General features: G+C 39.5%; 1 protein-coding gene across 1 annotated transcript in view; it reads right to left on the minus strand.

Moving 5' to 3' along the window:
- Window positions 1-20,366, minus strand: part of HYDIN (HYDIN, axonemal central pair apparatus protein) — a 402,001-nt gene that overhangs the window by 326,648 nt on the left and 54,987 nt on the right. Inside the window, exons 6-8 of the mRNA XM_006860316.1 lie at window positions 18,791-18,915; window positions 9,507-9,708; window positions 4,811-4,994 (exon numbers count right to left, since the gene is read on the minus strand). Of these exons, the coding sequence (XP_006860378.1) occupies window positions 4,811-4,994; window positions 9,507-9,708; window positions 18,791-18,915 (511 nt within the window). The remainder of the gene's footprint in view (window positions 1-4,810; window positions 4,995-9,506; window positions 9,709-18,790; window positions 18,916-20,366) is intronic.

A 20,366-nucleotide genomic window follows, 5' to 3' on the forward strand; every position in this document is an offset into this window, starting at 1 on the left:
CTTGATGGTCCTAGAGTTCTCTGTTTCTGAACTGTAAGATTAACTATTCCCCCATTTTTGTTACAAAACATCTACTTTTACAATTGTGACAGTTGCTATTAGTCATGATAACAATTACTCACTATTGAATCGTAAGAATCTTATCCAGACCCATCTCTTTTTACCAGACCCATCTAAACAAGATGAAAACTATTCAGTGGGGATTCTACCTTCTCCAACACACTCTGAAACTAAACTCCCTCTTGAAAGCTTGTAAGCCAGTTACTTTGTGCCTTTGTAGCCCTTCCCATTTTAGGTAGCCAATGTCTAAGTTGCCCATCCCTATCTACCCTGTGTACAGAGGGGATGATATCCCCAATACGTTTTATGAAGCAAGCATAACCCTCATACCAAAACCAGGCAAAGACATCACTAAAAAAAATAAACCAACATCCCTCATGAACATAGATACAAAAATTCTCAACAAAATCCTAGCCAATAAAATTTAAAAAAGAACAAATTATGACAAGTAGGATTCACACCAGGGATGCAAGGATGATTCAATACGAGAAAAACAATCAACATAATCCACCACATAAATATCACAAAGGAAAAGAACCACATGATCATATTGATTGATACAGAAAAGACAATTGACAAAATCCAATATCCATTCCTGATTTTAAAAAAAAACAAAAACAACACTCAACAAAACAGGAATACAAAGGAAATTCCTCAACACAACTAAGGGCATAGAGAAAATCCAACAGCTAACATTTCTATCAAGAGAGAGAAACATTCCCTTTACAAATAGGAACCATATCAGGATGGTCTTTATCACATATTCCTGGTGTGGCACTATGGGATAAATCACTGGACTGCAAGGTCAGTTTGAACCACAAAGTCTGTGATTCAAACTCACCAACTGCTTCTTGGAATCCCTATAATACAGGGTCATTATGAGTAGAAATCAACTTGACAGCACTTAACAACAGCAATAACAATTCAATATTATGTTGAAAATCTTAGCCAGAGCTATAAAGCAAGAAAGGGAAATTAAAGGCATCCAAATTGTAAAAGAAGAAGTAAAACTCTATTTGCAGATGATGTGGTCCTATACAAAGAAAATTCCAAAGACTGCATGAAAATTATATGAACTTATTGAAAGATTCAGCAAAGTAGTATGGTACAACATTAGTATACAAAAATCAGTTGGATTCATCTATACTAATAAAGACAGCTCTGTAAAGGAAATCATGAAAACAATACCATTTACAAAGCCACCTGAAAGATGAAATACTTAGGAATAAATATAACCAGAGAAACAAAGATCAAAGAAAACTACAAAAAGAGAGAGAGAGAGAGAGAGAGAGAGAGACTTACATGGTTGCTCATGGATAGGAAGTCTTAACACTATGAAATATGAATACTTCCCAAAGGAATCTATAGATATAATGCAATTCCATTCCAGATTCCAATGTCATTCTTTAAAGAGATGGAAAAACTGATCACTAACTTTATACGGAAAAAGCATTATTTAAGGAGAAGAACAGAGTTGGAGGTCTCTCACATCCTGTTCTCAAAATCTACTACACAGCAACAGTGGTCAAAACAGCATGGCACGAAGTGACTGGCTTACAAGTTTTCAAGAGGGAGTTTAGTTTCAGAGTGTGTTGGGGAAGGTAGAATTCCCACTGAATAGTTTTCATCTTGTCTAGATGGGTCTGGTGAAAGGAGATGGGGATAAGATCCTTATGATTCAATAGTAATTAGACATATTGTCAGGAGGGACCAGTCGCTAGAGAAGGATATCATGTTTGGTAAGGTTAAAGGTCAGAGAAAAAGAGGAAGCCCCCCAACGAGATGGATTGGCCAAGTGGCAGCATCGATGGACTCATATATGGCAACAATAGTGAAGTTGGCCCAGGATTGGACAGTGTTTTGTTCTGCTGTGCATAAGGTTGCTATGGGTTGGTACCAACTTGATGGCACCTAACAACAACAATGTTGAAAAAGGAGCTTTAGTAACGTAGTGGTTACAAATCACGCTGCTAATCTCAAAGTCAGCAGTTTGAAACTACCAGCAGTTCCACGGGAGAAGATGAGGCTTTCTGCTCCTGTAAAGAAACCCTATGTAGGGTCACTAGGAGTCGGTACTGATTCCACAGCACATAACGACCACCACCACCACTAATGGTTAAAGGACTCCTGGTGTGGTGCTGAGGGTTAATGTGCTGGACTGCAAAATTGGTTTGAACCACAAATTTAGTGGTTCAAGCTTACCAACTGCTCCTCGAAAACCCCTATACAAAGTCACTATGGTTGGAACCTAGTTGACAGCACTTAACACCAACAATGGTTGAAAAGATGCTTTGTGACGAGAATATCTACTTCATTTTCTATCTGAACTCTAAAAAGCAGTCACTAAATACCATATTTTAGCACTCCCATTTACATTGTGATGCTCTGGAAATAAACTAGGTAATGGGAGACAGCATAAAGAGAAAAAAACCTAAGGTAACTGACTCTTCCTATTTCTGTTTTAGACATGCTCAGAACTCACCTGTGGGCTTCTCACCTTCTCCTGACCACCATGTCTGTGGTTACAGAATTATCTGCTCCCGGAATGCAATGAGGAACAGAAAGAACAATCAACAACATGAATTTCCAGAGAATGTCTACACTGTTGACCTTGCTGGGAGGTCTAAGATTACCATATCTGACTGCTCTTCCCTGTCTTAGCCAAGCTCACTAGACTCAGCCACTTGTCTGCATGGATCCATAGTTCACTCCTGACCTTTTAAGCATCTCTGGAATTGATCAATTTTCACTTTTAGAGCCTGTCCTATCCTTCAGCACTGTAGGTTCACCTTACATTTAAATTCTTGCTGGTCTAATCCATATCTGAAGATTACTTAGCCTACCTGTTAGTTTTCTGACAAAAAACTGTAGTTGTGGTTAAGTACCATGGAGTCGGCTCCGACTCATAGTGACTCTGCACAGGGTTTCCAAGGCTGTAAATCTTTACAGGAGCAGAATGCCTCATCTTTCTCCCGCGGAACCACAAAGAGTTAGTCTGGTCCTTATACCTCCACCTTGAGCCCTTTACGGAAAACAAACTGCTCCATTCATAAAACCAAGTATGAGCCAAGGTATGCACATCCCCTATTCTGTTCTCTAAAAGTCCTGTCCTAGAAGGGTCTCTTCTCAAGAAACTTCTCTAAAACATCTTGCCCGTGATAATCAAGTCAGCCTGTGAACTATTGTATTTACTGTCTTCACCATCATTCCACACAGAAGTTTGACTAAACAGAAATCACGGGTAAACGGATTCCATGACAAATGTGTATAGGAAAAACTCCCTTAGAGATTTACAATGCATATTAGCATATTAGAGATTTTTACAAACCTAATCGTAAAGAAATTTTCCAAGCAATATTTAATGTAGTGTTTCTCAAATTCATTCTGCCATAGAACTCCTTCAAGTCTTACCATTTAATAACAGTTTGGAGGAGTAGATGTAAAGAAAATGGGCCAATATAATTCAGCAGAATTTTCCACAGTGATCTCACATTTAACTGTATCCCTTGTGCCCCTGTCTTTTCTCCAAGTGCTTTGAAAGATAACAGTCCAGCAGTTCTATCTAACTGTGGCCTTTCTTGACTCCCATCAGCTTTTATTCTCACATCATTCTGCGAAGTAATAATGCACAGCAAGCTCTTACCACAGTGCCTGGTGGGTGGTGAGGGTAGTGGTGGTCATGTGCCATGGAGTTGGTTGTGACTCATAGTGACCCTGTAGTTTCGAACTGCTGACCTTGAGATTATCACAGTGCCTATTGTTAAGTGCCATCGAGACGATACTGACCCATAGCAACCCTGTATATTGGGTTTCCAAGGAGCAGCTGGTGAGTTTGAACCACCAACCTTGCAGTTTAAATGACTTTGCCATCTGTTGCATTAGGCCACAGTGCCATACCAGGACTCCTGCCTAGCACATTGCAAATATAGAGGATGCTAAGGGCTTTTATTTTGAAGCAGCAGGAGGGAGTGGTGACAAAGTCTGGAAACATTTTTGGAGGTAACAACTCGCATCCAGGGGGTAGAGGTTGGGATGCTAAAGGTCCTACAATGTACAGGTCAGTCCAATGTCAATTATGCTGAGGTTGAAAAACTGTTCTTGAGGGATGAACTGCTCATGACTGACCTTGAGCAAGTTACCAAACTTCTCACTTACCATACTGACCTATAGAAAATGCTCTCTAAATGTGACCTGTGAGCATTATGACCATTAACCTTCATTCAATGTCTCATAATGACAATGAGGCTCTTCACATAGACTCTTTAGGCTTTTGGAAATTGAAGGACCTTGCGCCTGATCAACAGAATGGTTTTGCAACTACCCCAAATGAAGCTTGGGTCTTTGTTATACCTGGAGACCCTCCCCCCTCTGAAATTCCAGGTTTCAGGAAAATCTCCATACCCCTGCCCAAATCTCCATACCCCTGCCCATTGTAAACTCGCCAGAACTATACCCAGACCACACGGACTATAAATACTCCAGTCTGTAAGGGAACAGACGGGCTCTTGGTCTCCATTGGTGACGTAAGAGTACCCCCTCCCAGGTTTACTCTCAATAAACCTGCCTGCTGTTGAAGCCAAGACTCTCTACTTCCTTTAGTATCTTTCCTTTAGTATCTTTCCTTCTTTTCCTTACAGAAATCACTGGTTGAATACTAACCCCATCAAACGCTCCCACTGAAACATGCCCTACACTCCCACAGATGTCTGTTATAGGGCCAGGCTTTATATATATATATATATTTACTTACCAGGGGCTCCAGAGTGAAAATGTTACTCAGGAAGAGCATGCTGTCTTCCTGAACCAGCCTTCTGTGATTCTCAAAGGTGCGGGAGAGAATGGAAAGACGTTCACGTAGTGAAGGATCAATAACGCACTCTTCGAGGAACTCATCCGTCTCATTCTTTTCCTCTTTGATCAGATCATCACAGACCCTATGGGAAACAGAAGAGATGTGAGATCCATTTTGGATCTCCCATGGATACACTATGTAAAGAGAACTGCCCACACCTATCATCCTGGAACTGCAAAAGCTAAGCACTGGACTATGAACCACAAGGTCAACAGTTCGAGCCCACCAACTGCTCCCCAGGAGAAAGATGAGGCTTTCTGCTCTTGTAAAGATTTAAGCCTCAGAAACCCTATACAGTGTCGCTATGAGTTGGAACTGACTTCATGGTACTTCACAATAACATCACGAACATGGGACAGTCCCTCCCTATTTCTCAGTCTGTCAATCCTAGCTGGGCATCTGTGTGCTTTTACCTCTCAAAGGCTCAGTTCCCTCATCTCTAGGCCCTTCATTCAAGAGGTCCTCCCTAGCTTCCCTTCCCATTCAATGCCTGATCTCACCCCTGGGCTCTTCCGTAGTTCACAACAAACATTGTGTTCTAGGTAATGGAGCTTTCCAGGCTGCTCTGAAAATACTTAACATCTTCCCTGCCTCTCACACTTTCAAAAAATGATTTCAATCTTTTAAACTTGCTTAGGTTTCGTTCCTTCTCAGCTGTGTGCTTCCAAAAGAACAGAATCGAGCCAGCAAGAGCTGCATTTCAAAACTGGCTCTACTACTAATTTACCAGCTCTGTGACTTTGGGAATTTTCCAATTCTTCTAAGTCTTGATGTCTTCACTTATAAAATAATAGGAGCTCCTCCATCATAAGGATGTTTTAAGATTTAAATCTGATAAAGGACCTGGTACAGTTCCTGAGATGTAGCAAGTGTCCGATAAATACCAGTTTTCTCCGTGTCAACCATGAACAATGACCAGTCTGTCAAGTTTATAAAATGCTCAGATGCTACCTAAGGACATCTCATTTCTCCCTCTCTCTAGCACTTAACACACATCATGATAAGAAAGAAAGCAGCTTGGCCCAGTCTCTAAGATACCACCCTCACCGAAGTTGTGATCCTATTATTCCTGGCATGAAGTCCTTTACCTGAACTTAACAGACTGAACAGGACACCTGGACATTCTCCCAACATTTTTACTGGTATTTCCAATAGCGAGAAGCACGTTAATGAGCATTGTGAATGCTGGGTGGGAGTTCAGAGTCACTGAGTTCTTGTCCCAGTCCCAACTACTTTTTCAACGACTCTAAGCAAACTACATGTTTAGCGCTGCCAATCACACTTTTTATTAATTTCTCTGCCCAGGGTCCTCCAGTCACTTGGCATAACAAATGGAAGAAACAGGTTCAGCGTGCTCTGATTTAATGAAGACTGCATTGTGTGCTTCCTTCTGATTACCATATAGAAGCCAGGGCCCAAGGTAACCAGACTGACTTTCCCACTAAACTGCTGCGCACAGCAAAGCAAACCAAAGGCATCTTGCTTTTCTTTTTCGTTTTTTATTTTGTTATTTGATGCATACCTGGAAGACATAGACTGTATACTCTTTGAAACCATAAATTCTACTTCTAGGGAAAAAGTCTAGGGAAATAATCATGGTTATAAACAACACACTGCTAGATAAGATGCTTATCTAAATGCTGGCAATAATACCAAACAAAGATGTGAGGAGACCTGATATAAGGTAATGAGGGATTGGTTACACAAATAACGGAAGGCTTCAATATTAACATGTACTTGCCAAACCCTTCACAGGCATCATGCAATTTCATGCTTATAACCACTAACCTGAAGTAATTATTAGTAGTAATACCATTGTCATCCTTCCTATATTACAGATGATAAAACTGATGCTCAGAAAGGTAAAGTAGCGTGTCCAAGTTCACACAGCTAATCAGATGGAACCTGCTGTGATTGTATGCTGTCGGGGCAGGTCTGCCCCGGAGGGTTTCCGAGGCTGGGTCATTACAGGGGCAGATGGCCATGTCTCATCTATCACACAGAGAGGCTGGGGGTTGGAATGCTGACCTTTCGGTTAGCCGTCAAGCACTTAACCATTGTACCATCAGGGCCCCTTTGATGGAGTCTAAACTTCAAATTAGTGTGTTTGTTTTTGAAATCTGAATCCTCCGGTGTTAACCAATATACTACCCTGAGTCCTGTCATATGTCTATATTAAAAGAATGCGAAGCAAGTATTAAAATCGTATTAGAGAAGAATATTTAATAGCATTTCAGATGTCTTCAATATTTTAAAGTGAGAAAGCACATTACAAAGTGGGATGTATAGAGTAATCCCAGTTTGTAATAGAAAGGCAAAAAAGAAAGAAAGAAAACAGACTTAGTATGAAAGAGAGTCAATTTAGATATATCAAAACCTTAAGAGCAGTTTTCTTTAGGTTGTAAGAATATATTTATAGCTTCACCTTTGTAATTGTCTTTTTTCCCCCTAAAGTTTATTCATAGACTTAAGAATATAGTGGCTCTGTATGATAAGTACTGGACTGCTAACTAACCACAAGGTCGGTGGTTCGACCCTACCAGCTGCTCCATGGAAGAAAGATGAGGCTTTCAGCTCCTGCAAAAATTAACAGCCTCAGAAAGTCTATATGGGGTCTCTATGAATCAGAACCGACTCCACAGCACTTAACAACAAATAACAGTTCATTGGCTATGTGTAATAGGAAATAATATATAGTCAATGGGGAGTCAAAATAACACACAGAATTTGTAAATAGGAAACAAGTTACTTTTAGAAAGAAGCTACTGTTCATCAGTTCTCAGATTGAAGCAGTACAGAATGTGCCACAGTTTTCATTTCTCAAATGGGTACAGGTCTCCCCCAAACATGGTGCCCAGGCATGATTTTGAAACACGACTCTTATTACGGTTCCTCTTTCTTTTTGTACCTGATCTTTAAACATGTCTGGATCGTGCTGACGTCTGGAGAATCAGGACAAATGGAGACAGTGGAAGAGCTGTTTCTAAGCAGGAAAGATTTAAAAAAAAAATTTTTTTTTTTTTTTTTTGCACTTTTCAAAGATTGGCACAGTGGCAATCCGGTGATTAAAGCTCATTGTCTGAATGACAGAGCTTCTTGGTGTGCTGTCTCCTGCCATTGTCATAGCTCCTTCTGATTCAATTAGGGCAGCTCGCTGGGAGATTTCTGCCTGGTATCCATGGACAGACATGCTTTTATTTTCATCACTTACTAACTTGGTTTTAAAAAAGGCTTTGAAGCTCCCAGTGCTAATCTTTAATAAAAATGGAAAGAGGGTTAAAAAAAAAAAAAAAAAAAAAAGCCTTCAGAAATTCCAATAAAAGCAGAGAGTGCTGATTCAAGGAGGTTGGAAGGAAATAAAAATGAAATAGGAGGCAAGCATGGATTTGGTAAAAAGAAATATTCAAAGTTTAACAATGATGAGATTAGTTAAAACATTTTGGTTTTACATTTTTATTAATTTTCTCTCCCACCTGAAGTATCACTTCAAAACACAGGAGATTAAAGATACCAACTAGAAATCATTATTAAATTATATGGTATGTCAGGATGGAGGCCTGCTTCTAAAACTGATCAAATATATAAAAGAGGTTGTAGCTAAGCCTTTCTTTTTCCTCATTCTTCCTATTTTCTGAAAAATTTTCACTGAAAAAAAAAACAAAAAACTCCACATTGGTCCCAATTCAAAAGAGGCTTTTATTTTGTTTTGCTTTTAAGTTTTTATGTGAATTGAGTGATAGTTTACATGGGGGAACATCAGTTTTACATTCATCGTTTCATTGCAATGATTACAATCTCCTCTGTGCATCATCATTCAATAGTATTTGCTTCTATTCCTTCTGTTTGTGTGTGTGTGTGTGTGTGTGTGTGTCGGGGGGGGGATGTACACAAAAACACGCAGGAATATATAATCATTTAAACAACCAAAGGGCACATTCTGCAAGCCTGCCTCCTGGCCATCAGCACAGTCTCTCTTTTTCCATGAGTCTAGAGTCCTCAGCTGCTCTCTCTCTCCATGCCCTCATCTCTGTTTCCATCTCTGGTGTCGCTGCTTCTCTGGATAGGGTCCCACAGTGCTCATGCTCTTCTCCTTGATGGTCCTAGAGTTCTCTGTTCCTGGACTGTAAGATTAACTGTTCCCCTCTTTTGGTAACAAAACTTCTACCTTTACTGTTGAGACAGTCACAGTTAGTCATGAAAAGAGGTTTCTTTTATACAGAGGAAAAAAACCTCTTTATTAAACCTTTATCAATGGGGTTAAGAATATGAAAGGAATGCATATTCCATGCATGAAGTAGGAACACACTTGGTCTGTAAAGTCTAGGAGTTGAGCTACTGACAAGTTATAACGGGGTAGGTTAGCTGAAGATGGTTTCACCCGCCTCAGCTTGGGGACCTTAAAGAGCAAGTGCAAAGTGAGCATCAGGCCCTGGAATCCAGTTATCAAGATTAGTTATCAACTCTGTGGCAGCTAACAAAACAACCTTGACTGAGTTGCTTAGAAACTTCTTACAAAATCCTCTGATTCTTCACTGTTACTGAGGTTTACCTTCCCCAACATCATAACATATAGGTCATATTTTTTTTCACAAACCTATTCTTTTCTCTATCCTCATCATCCTGATTAGCAAATATCTTCCACTGGAAATGGGCGATGATGTTACTGCGGTTGTGAATGGTGATGGTTCGCTGACTGGCCAAAGATATGTAGGTTTTCTCTATGGTCAAGGAATTCTTGTCTAGCCTTATGTTCATGTCGATGGCAGCTCCGTACAGAGATACAAACACTTTTTCACCTAGGAATAAACAAAGCTTACATTTTAAATTTATTCTAGAATTGCATTTCCAGGAAATTTTTGGTTTTCCCATGTTGAAGTTAGGGAGTATATATAATACAAGCATTCTTTCATTCTTTCCTTTCCTCCTCCCTCCCCCGCCATCAATCCAGAGATAAGATATAATTAGAAAACTTACATATTATGCTTGATACCAACTACAGAGAATCAAATCTACCTAGTATCCAATAAAATTCAATTATTAAGCACTCAACTACCAGCAGAAAGGTTGGCAGTTCAAACCCAGCCCAAGGATGCCTTGGTAGACAGACCTGGTCATCTGCTTTTGAAAGATCAGAACTTTGAAAACTGTGTGGAGCAGTTCTACTCGGCACAAACTGGATTGCCGTGAGTCAGAAACAACTCTGTGGCAACTAACAAAACAACAACAAATCTCAGGATACATACTTCCTATTACCAAGAAACTGTACTTCTTAATCTCTCAGATACAAGAAGATACGTACAAAGATGCTTTTTGTAGCACTGTTGTTGTTGTTAAGTGCCACTGAGGTGGTCCTGACTCAGCAATCCTATATAGGGTTTCCAAGAAACAGTTGGTGGGTTTGAACTGCTGACCTTGTGGTTCGCAGTCCAGCGCCGATCCTACAGTGCCTCACCAGGAGTATATTGTAGCACTAGGAACAGCCTAAGTATTCAACAGGAGAATAGAACAACTACAGTTTTTTCACTGGAATGTTATACATTAGTCAAAACAAAATACAGCCATGTGCATCTAACTACAGGCTTAATTCTTAATATATTGCTAACTACAGGCTTAATTCTTAATATATTGAATAATAAAAGCAAGTTGGAAATTGGTATGTATAGTATGATGCCATATATATGACATTTAAAGCCACTTCAGACAATGCCATCCAAGGAGCCTTCAAAAAATTCATGGAAAAATGGAGCTAAGAAATAATGGAATGTTTCCATGAACTTTTTGAAGCCCCTTGCATGTTGTTTATGGATAAGCAAATATGTGGAGATAGTATAAGACCATACTCAATTCATCTATGAGGAGCAAGACACGGGAAATGGATCTGGTAAGTTTAACATGGTGGTTTCAAATCTATAATCAGCTTAATTACCTACACTATAAAATATCTGAAGGAAAAATGTATGGCGAAATGTTGAGATGTGTTAAACAGAATGGCTATTCAGAATACTGTTGTATATGCGTTTGTGGTTATTTGAAATATTTCACTGTTTAAAAAATGAACTAAGGTCACATATGATCTTTTTTTAAAAATCACTAAGTGGTCAACAATTACTTTAAAACAAAGTTAAGAATGTAAGGGAATAGGGAAACTAGATGAATGGAAATGGAGCAACCAGAATGGAGATAATGAGAATGTGCATGCGTTTAAAAAAATGTATTAACACTGAACAACTTGTATAGATATTGTTAAATGGGAACCTAAAACTCTGTGTAAACTTTCACTAAAAATTAATCAAGTAAAAAGATCTAAAGGAGAATTTCATCCAAATCTAAGGCCAAAGAGATTAGCATCATCTCTCTGAAGATCTTGCTGCAATCTTCCTTTCTAGAAATACAGCAAACGAACCTCTAAAATCATCCTTTCAAAAACAATCTAATCTAATACTGATTTTCTTTTTCATTTCCATCTTCCCCAAATCTCCAGATCCACAAAGTGAAGGAAGCTTCTATCACTCCTTCCTTGCCATCACAGCTGTTGAAGGAAGTAGCACTTCCTGACAAGGGTCTCCCCACCCTGGTTACTTAGAAAACTGGATAAAAGGAGTGTTACGCTTGTAGGCGTGGGGAACAAATGATACCCTGCTCAGCATTGGTGTTTTCTGTACCCTAGGAGTGCCTGTTCCCTTCTTGGTTTGTGGGGTTGGGTCCTGCAATCATTATAATTTTTGAAAACTTAATTAAATTCTATTGACAGTTTTCTAGAATTAAAACAATTTAGAATTCCAGCACCAATATTCTTCTGACATCAGACATGCGTGTCTAGATATAATACATATAATCAGTTTAAGAGTCATGTTGTTGTTGTGAAGTGTCATTATGTCAGTTTTGAGTCACCATGACCCTATGAAGGGATTCCAAGGAGAGGCTGGTGAATTTGAACCCCTGGATTTGTGGTTAGCAGTCCAGTGCTTATCCTGTAGGCCACACCAGGTTGTATACCAGACTAGCACAGAACAACAGATGCCAAGCAATAGAGGTATCCATGTGTTCCTCAATACATTTCCCTTTTGTATGTTTGAAAACAAAACAAAAAGCAAACGGCAGCCAATCATTACTGCTATAAAATAAATTGCGTAAACAAACTTCATTTCACTACACCTGGAAACTCACAGGCAGTGGCGGGGAGGGAAGGCATAAAGTTCTGATTCCAGAAGATGTTATTAAATATTAGATATTGGTGGTATTTTACAAACCACTTCTGCAATTGCTAGAGCACTTGTTCAAAATCTGCTTGTCAGAAAAGCAAGATATCTCTTCCCAGCTGCATTTAATCAACAACATATGCAGTGGAAGACCAAAAACTGAAAGATACAAACACAACTGCTAGACATGTGACTGAGGACTTCCTGCTGAGGAGTATCAATGCTTCCCCCTGTTGAACACTGTTTTGGGGAAGTTTGAAGAAAACACTTTCATCAATAGCCCATATTAAAATTTCTCTCCTCAAATCAATTCATACTTCAGACAGCTGCAGAAAGTTCAGTCAGATGCTTATTTAGTGAAGTGAGAAGCCAATGATCATGGCAGCTTGGAAAGAACTCCATAATTAATTGTTAGGCATTCATTACTGTTCTCCACTAATAGGAGGTTATAAGCTGTGGTCACTGATAACCCACAATAAAGATGAAAGCCTATTCCTACTGTCAGTTCATTTTATAAAAGACAGAATGCCATAAGACATCGCACCTCTGTTTGTAATCTTCAGAAATGAACTTCACTCATGTGCCAACGCTGCCACTGGAACCCCAGGGAATGGAAACCAACATTGAATCATGTTAATACGCAAAAATTCACTGTGGTTCACCCAGTGAACAGGAAAGGAAGGGCGTCATCCCACATACTCACATGCAAGTAAAATCTAGAAGGAGGACCACTGGGAGAGTGCTGCGTCATTTCAAAGCCCACAGGCTAAGGGCATAGGAATGCTCATGTAGAAATACATGGAGTCCTGGTGGGGTGCTGTGGGTTTATACGCTGGACTGCAAGGCCGATTAGAACCTCAAGGTCAGCAGTTCAAGCTCACCAGCCACTCCTCGGAAACCCTATACACGCTGGCTATGGGGCGGAACCAACTTCACAACAACAACAACAACATGTTCTAACACAAGCAATGAGGGAGACAATCCATTAGGGTGAAACGGCATTGATTATATAGAAGTTAGGAGTCTCTGGGTCTGGGTCCTAATTGTGCTTCTGATTAGTTATGTGACTTTGGGTAAGCCACTTTATTTCTGAGAGCTTCTGGTTCATCTGTCAAATCTAATGACTGGATTACATGATCACTGAAGTCTTCCCTCAAGTTTTAATGCCATCAATCGATCATTCGATAAACAGTCTAAATTGGTTGGTCTCAGTATTTCTTAAAACTCAAATCCAATCAAATAAAATTTTGTGACATCATACTCCCCAAATATATATGTATTTGTAAATATTTGGGTAATACACATGTAACGTATATACAAGTATAAGCATACAAATGTTAAATATATTAAAATATATACCTAAAGTATCAAAATTAGGAGAAGAGAAAGATGAAGCAAACAACATCTTTTTTAAAGTTTGTTGCTGTGCATTGACTGAAGGTTGACAGAGCATATCTTCAGTTCTACATTCAACAAAGCATAGACTTCGCTTCATTACTATGCAACCCCTCAATGCACCATCAATCAACGGTATTCTAAAGCTATTTAATGTATTTATCAACAATTAATTTGTTCCATCAGCAGTATTCTAAAGCTATTTAATGCATTTACCAACAATTAATTTGTACCATCAGTCAACACTATTCTAAAGCTTTTTAATGTATTTATCAACAATTCACTTGGTGTGAGCAAAAGGACTATGTGTCACTCTTTTTTAAGCTTCTGGTATAAAATCTTGTTATATATCATCTCATTTCAGTATTAATAGCAAAGTTTAAACAGAGAACAACAAGGTGAGGGTGTGAAGGGACTGGAACCCTCATACGCTGCTGGTGGGACTGTAAAATGGTGCAATCACTATGGAAAATGGGATAATACCTCCCTAAAAAGTTGCCCCAGCAAGCCCTCTACTTGGTATATATCCTAGAGAAATAAAAGCCACAACAGGCATAGAAATATGCACACTCATGTTCATCGCAGAACTATTCACAATAGCAAAGAAGATGGCAACAGCCTACATGTCCATCAAGGAAAAAATGAATAAACAACTTTTGGTAGATACACACGTTGGGATACTATACAACATAATAAATAATGATGAATCTATGAAACATCTCATAAAAAGGATGAACCTGGAGGTTCCTACTATGCTGTGTGAAGTTGTTGTTGTTGTTGTTGTTGTTGTTGTTGTTGTTGTTGTTGTTGTTGTTAGGGGCCGAGCCAGCACTGACTCACAGAAACCCTATGCCCAACAGAACAAAGCACAGCCTGGTCTTATGCCATCCTCATAACTGCTGCTATGCTTGAGCCCATTGCTTCTGCCACTGTGCCAATCATTCCTGTTGGGGGGTGGGGAGGGGTCCTCCTCTTTTTCCTTGACCCTCCCACTTTACCAAGCATGATGTCCTCCAGGGACTAGGGCATGACTATGAACAAATTTGACCTAACTGATATATTTTTTAAGTGTTTATTGTGAATTGAGTGAAGATTTGCAGACCATATCATCAGTTTTACATTCAACAGTGCATATATGTTCTCTTTTTTTCTTCTTTGGCCCATGTTGAACAGTATATTACTAATATTCAAACATTTGAAGATGTTCTTTCTAGTTCTATGATTTCAATAGTATACGATTTCAAGCTTTGAAACTAGTTGAAAATGATTGATAGCTTTAAATGTGGCCCAACTTGACAGATGTAGCCTACGTACTTGATAAAGTAACACAACTTCTATAAATATCAGTTGTTGTTGTTCAGTGCTCTCGAGTCGGTTCTGAGGTTTCCGAGGAATTAGGTCAAGATAAATGACCCAATTAAAAACTGGACAGACGGTATGAACAGATACTTCACCCATGAGATATTCAAGCAGCCAACAAACATATATGGAAATGTTCAAAATCATTAGCCATTGTTGTTGGGTGCCATCAAGTTGGTACAGATTCATAGCAACCGTATGTAAAACAGAACAAAACACTGCCCGGTCCTGGACCAACCTCACAATTGTTGCCACACTTGAGCTCACTGATGCTGCCACTTAGTCAGTCCATCTCGTTGGGGGTCTTCCTCTTTTTCTCTGACCTTCCACCTTACCAAACATGATCTCCTTCTCCAGTGACTGGTCCCTCCTGACAATATGTCTGAAGTATGAGAGACAAAGTTTGGTCATGCTGACCTCCAAGGAGCACTCTGGCTGCACTTCTTCCAATGCAGATCTGTTGGTTCTTTTGGCAGCCCATGGCTCTTTCAATATTCTCCAACACCATAACTCAAAAGCATCAATTCTTCTACGGTCTTCCTTATTCACTGTCCAGCTTTCACATGCATATGAGGTTATTGAAAATACTATCTTGGGTCAGGTGCACCTTAGTCCTCAAGCTGACATCTCTGCTCTTTAACACTTTAAAAAGGTCTTGTGCAGCAGATTTGCCTAATGCAATACATCATTTGATTTCTTGACTGCTGCTTCCATGAGTGTTGATAGTTGATCCAAGAAGAATGAAATCCTTGACAACTTCAGTCTCTTCTCTGTTGATAAGAATACTGTTTATTGTTCCAGTAGTAAGGATTTTTGTTTTCTTGACATTGAGATGTAATCCATACTGAAGGCTGTGCTCTTTGATCTTCATCAGTAAATACTTTAAGTCCTCTTCACTTTGAGAAAGTAAGGTCATCTGCATATCGCAGGTTGTTAATGAGTCTTCCTCCAATCCTGATGCCATGTTTTTCTTCATATAACCCAGCTTATCGGATGATTTGCTCATCATACAGGTTGAATAAGTATGGTGAAAGAATGCAACCCTGAACACATCTTTCTTAATTGTAAACCATTCAGTGTTCCCATGTTCTGCTCAAACAACTGCCTCTTGGTCCAGGTACAGATTCCTCATGAGCACAACTAAGCGTTCCGAAATATTCATACTTCACAATGTTGTCCACAGCTTGTCATGATCCACACAATCAAAAGCCTTTGCGTAGTCAATAAAGCACAGGTAAACATCTTTCTGGTATTCTCTGCTTTCAGCCAAGATCCATCGGACATCAGCAACAATATACCTCATTCCATGTCCTCTTTTGAATCCAGCTTGAACCTCTGGAAGTTCTCTGTCAATGTATGCTTGCAGCCGTTTCTGTATTACCCTTAGTAAAACTTTACTCGCATGGGATATCAAAGAGATTGTCCAATGATTTCTGCATTCCATTGGGTCACCTCTCTTTGGAATGGGCACAAATACGGATCTCTTCCAATTGGTCAGCCAGATGTCTTCCAAATTTCTTGGCATAGATCAGTGAGTGCCTCCTGTGCTGCCTCACTTTCTTGAAAGATTTCAATTTTTATTCCTTCAATTCCTGGAGCCTCGTTCTTTGCTAATTCTTTCAATGCACCTAGGACTTTTTCCTTCAGTATCATTGGTTCTTGATCATATGCTACCTCTTGAAACAGTTGAACATCAACCATTTCCTTTTGGTACAGTGACTCTGTATATTCCTTTCATCTTCATTTGATGCTTTCTGCATCATTCAATAATTTGCCCAGAGAATCATTCAATAACGAAAAGTTGAGACTTGAATTTTTTCTTCAGTTCCCCCAGGTTGAGAAATGTTGAGCATGTTCTTCCCTTTTGGTTTTCTGACTCGACATTAGCCATTAGGGATATGTGAATTAAAACAACAATGAGCTATCATCTCACTCCAGCATTAATAGCAAAGTCAAAAAAATAACCGAGAAAACAACAAATGCTGGTGAGGGTGTAGAGACCCTCCTGCATTGCTGGTGGGTACACTGCAAAATGGTTCCACTGCTATGGAAAATGGTTATGTCGTTTCCTCAGAAATTTGGAAACAGAAATACCACATGACTTCACAATCCCGCTCCTCGGTATGTATCCACAAGAAATAAGATCCAGAACATAAGTAGATATATGCAAGCCGATGTTCATCAAAGAACTATTCACAATAGCAAAAAGATGGAAACCGCCTAAATGCCCATCAATGGAAGAATGGTTAAACAAACTTTGGTACATATACACATGGAATAATAAGCAATGTTAGAGAATAAATCTAAGAAATACCTCGTAACATGGATAATCATGGAAGACATTATGCAGAATGAAATTGTTGTTGTTAAGTGCCATCGAGTCAGTTCCAACTCATAGTGACACTGTATAGGGTTTCTAAAGAGCAGCTGGTGGGTTTGAACTACCAACTTTGTGGTTAGCAGTCTACTGTTTATCCTACAGTGCCACACCAGGATACTCAAATAATAACAAAGTAATTGAATAATAAATGTTTGGCTACATGGGCCAAAAAGTTCCCCTTTTCGTTTACTCTAGTTCAAGTGAAGTATCCTTTGCTAGTGACCAGTGAGTTATGTGCAACACTAGGGAATCAGTCAAAGAGATTTGTGCCACTGGTTATGGGTTATTGTTACATCGGGTAATATGGAGTCAGGGCCAAGGCAAGGACTTGCAGCTCAGATGTGCATCCACAAAACCAGGGACTCTGAGCGCTGACCTGAATGTCCTTTGTTATGCTTTTCCTGGCTCTTCTCCTACCATGCTTTTCCAAGGCAGAGAATCTAGGTCACTCATGATGAATGGGCAGAAAGGAAGTGAGAATGAAATGAGAAAAATCATGAAATAATAAATGGCAATGCTAAAATATTAATTTGCAAGCCAACTTTGGAGACTTGCATAATGTACATATAGTATACATGACCACAAAATTAAATCTTTGCAAAAACAATGTGTAAAATTCATGACTCTGCAATGTGTAGCTCTTAAAAAAAACATGAATGGCAATAGACAGAGTAGTATATTTATGTCAGATGTCAGTTAGCTATTTTCATGCTGTATGGATTGAAGTAATTTACACAGACCAAAGGTCTTACCACACACAGACTAATGGGCACACACAAGGACATTCTGATCAGGGGGTTAAATTTGACAATGTTAGATGGTTACAACAATAAATCAAATGTAAAGTCCATGAAGTATCCAGTTACCTTAACTTTCTGTTTATACATGCATTGCCTCAATCTCTCAGAGCAACTTCTGGGTACAGATTACTTCCTGAGCTTCTATTCTGTGGTCTTTCAAGAGCTGGAGAAATTCATTAAGTTGGATTGACACCTGGCTCAATAGCATTTCTACTGGAGGCATCAATTCTTTGGCTCTTCACTCTGTTGTTCTTAGGTTACTTTAATGCATTCAGAATAACTACTTTCTACTTTACGTGATATATCTGAATTACAGTGTTGGTGAAGAATATTGAAATTACTATGTTCTGCCAGGAGAATGAACAAATTTGTCTTGGAAGACAGTAGAGTCAGAAGGTTCTTCAGAAGTGAAGATAGCAAGACTTCATCTCATGTACTTTGGACATGTCATCAGGAGGGACCAGTCCTTGTAGAAGCACATCATGCTTAGTACAGTAGAGGGTCAGCAAAACAGAGGAAGCCCCTCAGTGAGAAGGACTGACACAGTGACTGCCAACAATGGGTTCCAACCTGACAATAATTGTGAGGCTGACACAGGACCAGGCAGTGTTTGGTTCTGTTGTACACAGGGTTGCTATGAGTCAGAACTCATCCAATGGCACCTAACAATAACAACAACACTTAACTTTATATTTCCCTTCAGACCTCTCAACATACATCACTTTTAACAGAGGATACTGCATACCTGTGTCATAATACACAATAAGTCTTTCACTGTGATTGCCCACAGTCTGTGGCTCAAACTCCACTTCCAGTTGCATGGTCTCTCCCACGTTAAGAGTTCCAGCAGAAGGGTTTACAGAGAAAGGCCTGTAGAAAACACACAAAGAGACACAAATATCATGTTACATTCTTGATTAGCATGCAGGGAACAGGACAGGTCAGTGGCTCAGAAGTGATATACACTTTCCTCTCTAGATTGAAAAAAACTTGAGCTTTCAGGTTACAGTAACAGTAACCAGTCTTCAATTGTAAGGGAAAGTTAAATAAAGCAATAAATAATATTTTGGTTGGTGTCCCTTGCTATTCAGCCATTCGTTCCACATACTGAATGTTCCTGCTGGGATCTGATCTGTTAGGGTGATAGCAAATTGATAAAACCAGACCTTGCCCTCAAGATACTTACATTTCAGTAAGAGAGATACATAAGACATGTATGCAAGTATTACCACAAAAGTATGAAAGAACAGGACCTTCAAAATGAACAACATCAAGTTATCAGAGGAGAGAATTCATAAAGAATATATATATATATGTATCAGTCAGTTTCAAAAGGAAGAGATGGCATACTCATATTGGAATGATTGATGGATGTCTAACGAAAGTTGTATTTAAAAGTGGTGGAGGGGTATTGTGGTACCTTGAATTTACTTAATATGACTTTTCTATCCAACATCTTAATTCTAACCAAATGATAGGTTGTTGTTGTTAAGTACCATGGAGTCGGTTCCAACTCATAGTGACTCTGCACAGGGTTTCCAAGGCTGTAAATCTTTACGGGAGCAGAATGCCTCATCTTTCTCCTGTGGAACCGCTGGTAGTTTCGAACTGCTGACCTTCAGATTAGTAGCCCAATTCGTAACCACTACGCTACAATAGCTCCTTAAGTGATAGGTGGAACCATGCAAATAAGGTGTACAGGACTCTTAAGGCTAGGATTGGTTAGCTTTGCCAACCCCCTAAGTCTAAAAGGAGCCATCTCAGCAGCAGAGACAGATGATCCTAGGACCATTTCAAGAAAGAAAAGCATGAATTAAGCATGAGATCCCTACCTAGAATAGTAGCAATAGCAGAGACAGTGGCATGGAGAAACAGAGCAGTTGATGGCTCTCCCTCTAGGTCCATGGCCTAAGCCTCCTAAAGACAGGAGGCTGGCTTGCAGAATGTGCCCTTTGGGCATTCACAGACTGGCTAAAAGAGCTTTGTAACACGCAAAAGCCAAGGGGCCACGTGGCTGAAAAGCAGAGGACAAGAGTGAGGCGTGTCTGTAGTAAAACAGAGAATAGGAATTCCTAATTTGAAAACTGCTGCATCCCGAGTTGTTTTTTGATCCTGAATTGTGTACCCCATTCACTTCCCTAATGAAACCCATGACTGTTGTTATAAAGTCTGTGTGGCCATTGCAATGGATTATTGAACCCAGATGCGAAGCAGAGTGCTGTGGGAAGGATGGTTGGTGTCAAAATAGGGTAAAGAAGGTTGTAGGGTAGAGGCATGCCTGACCTCCACGTCATAGGAATTGGCCGGGAGCTGATTTTTTT

Source organism: Chrysochloris asiatica, unplaced genomic scaffold, assembly GCF_000296735.1.
Source record: "Chrysochloris asiatica unplaced genomic scaffold, ChrAsi1.0 scaffold00037, whole genome shotgun sequence".
NCBI classification, from domain to species: domain Eukaryota; kingdom Metazoa; phylum Chordata; class Mammalia; order Afrosoricida; family Chrysochloridae; genus Chrysochloris; species Chrysochloris asiatica.